The 3640-nt window shown below is 35.9% G+C and overlaps 1 protein-coding gene across 1 annotated transcript in view; it reads right to left on the minus strand.

Annotated features, from left to right (window-relative positions):
* Positions 1–2874: 2874 nt before the first annotated feature.
* Positions 2875–3640, minus strand: part of LOC106940209 (protocadherin-15-like) — a 42457-nt gene continuing 41691 nt past the window's right edge. The window contains exons 8-9 of the mRNA XM_015022887.1: positions 3287–3396; positions 2875–3072 (exon numbers count right to left, since the gene is read on the minus strand). Of these exons, the coding sequence (XP_014878373.1) occupies positions 2882–3072; positions 3287–3396 (301 nt within the window). The 3' untranslated portion in view covers positions 2875–2881. The remainder of the gene's footprint in view (positions 3073–3286; positions 3397–3640) is intronic.

Consider the following 3640-nt stretch of genomic DNA (forward strand, 5'->3'; position numbering starts at 1 on the left):
TAGAACCGGCAAAAACTCCAGTCACTAGATAACACACCCCAAAAGACGTGTAGCTACAATTTCAGAGAGAAAATGTTTTATTTTCTAAATACATTTCATTTCAATTTACAGTTATACACTTTGCTGTGTAGATCTATTACTTAAAATTTCAAGAAAACACATTAAACGTTGTGCTTTTATGCAAGAAGATCTTCAAGGAACATGAAAGGATTAACATTTCAGTAATTAGTAACAGAAAATCCATTAGAAACCTAACGCTTTTCACACTTCCTCAACACTAAAACCATGTTCGAATGAAGGAGTCAATACATTATCCAATAATATAAGGTCCTTCTGTATGTTCTCTTAATCTGCATTGAAAAGACCTGTTGGTGAAATATTAATTCATTAATTCTCAAGTACTTTCCAATTCAGTTTTCAGTTCAAAACTCAACTTTAAAAGCTTGTTCAAATCTAAAGTCTTTCAAGGTTTACCATGAATTTTCACAATTAGCAAGGTTGCTGTAAGAAACACAAAGAGGTGTAAACATGTTAATGCCATGGTGATGAGTCGTGTATGGCATCACATTCCCGCCAAAAACTAATTAAGAATTAAGTAGTCACATTATTGATGTCAGTAAGGGACCTAACAGGAGAAGAGTGGATGGCATGATGTAAATTCAAACCAAAGAAGAAGAAGAGGTGGAGGATGATGATGATGATTCTGATGATGAAGACGGTAAGGAAAAGCAAGTATTTTTCTTTTCCTTACCTTTTTATTCATCCTCCGCATTTTCTTCTGCTTCTCCTAGTAGACCAAGTTCTGTGCAGGCTGTCACAGGACTTTCAGCTGAAAATCCAGCTAATCAGATTACTTATAAGAGTCACCGCTCCCAACTGACAAATATGCCCACTAAACACAAAGAGAGAGAGCGCAATTTTCTGGCAAGAGTGTACAGCTGGGTAGCAGGAGCCTGTTTTACCGCTTGGCATTCTGGGTTCATGGGCTTCTGAATAAGTGTGGCCGCAATCAGAGCTGTGTGCTCTCTTGATTGATATATGCGCTACTGTGATTGTTTAATACGCTCCTCAGGGTTTTTGGCAGGTATGTGATGCCATAGACATCTGAGAAAAATGCTTTACTCATACTGAATTCTGTCAATCCTTCAGATGTTATTATTTCTCTGCACCAAACTTCGTAAATTATTGCCTCAATCAATATGTTAGAGGATTTTTATACAAGGAAAACATTATTTATTAACCACAAAATTATTTACATGTAATTGTGGTTCTTCCAAATTCGTTTCAAGAAAAAAAACATTAGCTAATGAATCAGTGATGAAACTTGAGATTACTTGCTTTGGAACTCAGAAATTTTGCCTTTTAATCCACCCAAACAGCAACTAAAAAAAAGAAAGAATAAAATCAAAAATCCATTTTGAAATGGGCAATTCAAAAAAAAAAAATCACAACACAAACACTAAAATGAAGAAACAAGCACACAAATCTGCAACATCCTCCAGATGCAACGCTGAAACCTTCATGTGAAGAAGAAAACTGTATTAACTTAGAGTCCGATCGATTTTTTGTTTGTTTGATGTGTGCGGGAAAGAACTGGAGATCTGCAAATGACACAATGATTTGCTGCTTTAATCCCAGCAGAATTCTTGAATTCAAATCGCTTTAATGAAATGAGAGCAGCATGTGGTAAACACCATAATTAAAGAAGATAAGCAAAGGCTCCGGAGCTGAGCTTCAATTAAGAAGAACACAGATATGAAGTGAAAAGAAGTAAAAAAAAAAAAAAAAAAAAGAGAAAAAGGACATAAAAGAGGAGACCAGTAGAAAAAAAGAGAGAGGAGAAAGAATTTAGACTAATTAGATCCATTTTTACTTCAGCTCTACTTATAAATGAAAGGACGTGTTTTTTTTTCTTTTTCTTTTAAATGCAAATTAAGGGGTATGTGAGACCACAACAAGTTTGATGTTGAGCCGAACAGAAGAAAGTAAAGCCTTAGCAGATATAATCATCAATGTCCAAACAGCCCAACAATCCACACAGAGCTTTGGGTTGCTTCAGACATCTTTACAAGTTAAAACTAAAATGCTGGTGTACAAATGCCATGACACAAAGTTCGCAGCAGGAGGAGAAGACAAGCTTTACAGAAAAAAACCCATAAAAACCAACAAGCAGCTCATCTATAAAAGACGTTGCCAAATACTTGCCGAGAAAGGAAAGTTATAAAGTCAATGACCTTTCTTAGGCAGAAACTGATAACACATGATCAACAGTTCTGCATTGACAGAAGGTCTCAGTCAGACTGTATTTAATTGGATGTGAATCTGGCTCTATGATTATTCTCTATTGCATACAGGTTGATTTACTGGATAAATTATTGGATAGAAGTCAGACTTGTCACACATGAGACTTCTTGTCATCAGAAAACAAAAGAAAAAAAACAGTAATAAGACTGTGGATTAGGGGAAAAGTTTTTTTTTTTATTATTCTTTTACAGACCATTTTGAGAGTCATAATCTGGCATACACTCCTGCTCTGTGTTACCTAAACCCCACCAGTCACTGACCTTATTGACAGAGTGACAGATCTAATCTGTTAATGTTTTACATTTGATCTTAATATGTTTTTTTCTGGTGTATTAGATATGAGAATATACTTTTTTTTTTTTTTTGCATTTCATTTTTAAAATGTTCAAATTCTAAATACATTTTCTTTGTATTTGGTATAGTGTTGCTTTTTAATCTGTCTGATTTGGGTCTTATGTCTTGGGTATCCCTCCATATGCTTGTCATAAAAGCTTGCTAAAATCTCTGACACAAAATACAAAGACAAATATATATATATATATATATATATATATATATATATATATATACTTGTCGTTTAATTCACGATTACAAGTGTGCAGCACTTCAACCTGCAGTTCCACTTACACTTTGACGGAGCTCGGAGATTTGATGAGACCACCCTCATGGAGTCTGCTTCCACCTTCAGAACATAGCTGGAGTTGGTTTCATAGTCAAGGGGCTTGGCTGTGGAAATCTCACCAGTTGTTTTGTTTAACGAAAACACACCTGGGGAGAACAGAGCAACAAAAAGTTTTAAAACAAGGTAGTAAAAAAGTGCTATTGCACAGAGGGAATGAGTGAGGAGTCTTGTAGCGCACAGTGCAGAGGAAGTTGTGCAGGGCGGTCTGAGCTGTAAGAGATGTTTGACCAGGAAGAAGCTTTAATGCCAAAAGACGGAGTGGCGGTGAGGCCCTGATAGGAAAACTCTGAATGCACTCACCTCCCTCATTGCCTTCAACGATGGAGTACACGATAGTTTGATTGACAGCTGCTGCCATGATGATTCCCACCGGGGTTCCAACAGCAGCCTCCTCACTCACTGGTGGAAATCTGGAAAAAGATCAGTCAATCAATATTAATAGATTGGAAAACTAAATATTCGTGTGTCGACTGTTGGCCTACTTTTCCTCAAGGCGTAACTGAGATCTGGCAAGGTAGAAAAGGCTGTGAATTAAATATGAAATATCCAATATATATATATATATATATATATATATATATTTTTTTTTTTTTTTTTTTTTGGGAGAACCGGCAGGGGGTTCATCACGAAAAATAAAAAAAACGCTGTTTTCAC

The sequence above is a fragment of the Poecilia latipinna genome, unplaced genomic scaffold (assembly GCF_001443285.1).
Source record: "Poecilia latipinna isolate Pla-1442-1.1 unplaced genomic scaffold, P_latipinna-1.0 Scaffold3127, whole genome shotgun sequence".
Taxonomy (NCBI): domain Eukaryota; kingdom Metazoa; phylum Chordata; class Actinopteri; order Cyprinodontiformes; family Poeciliidae; genus Poecilia; species Poecilia latipinna.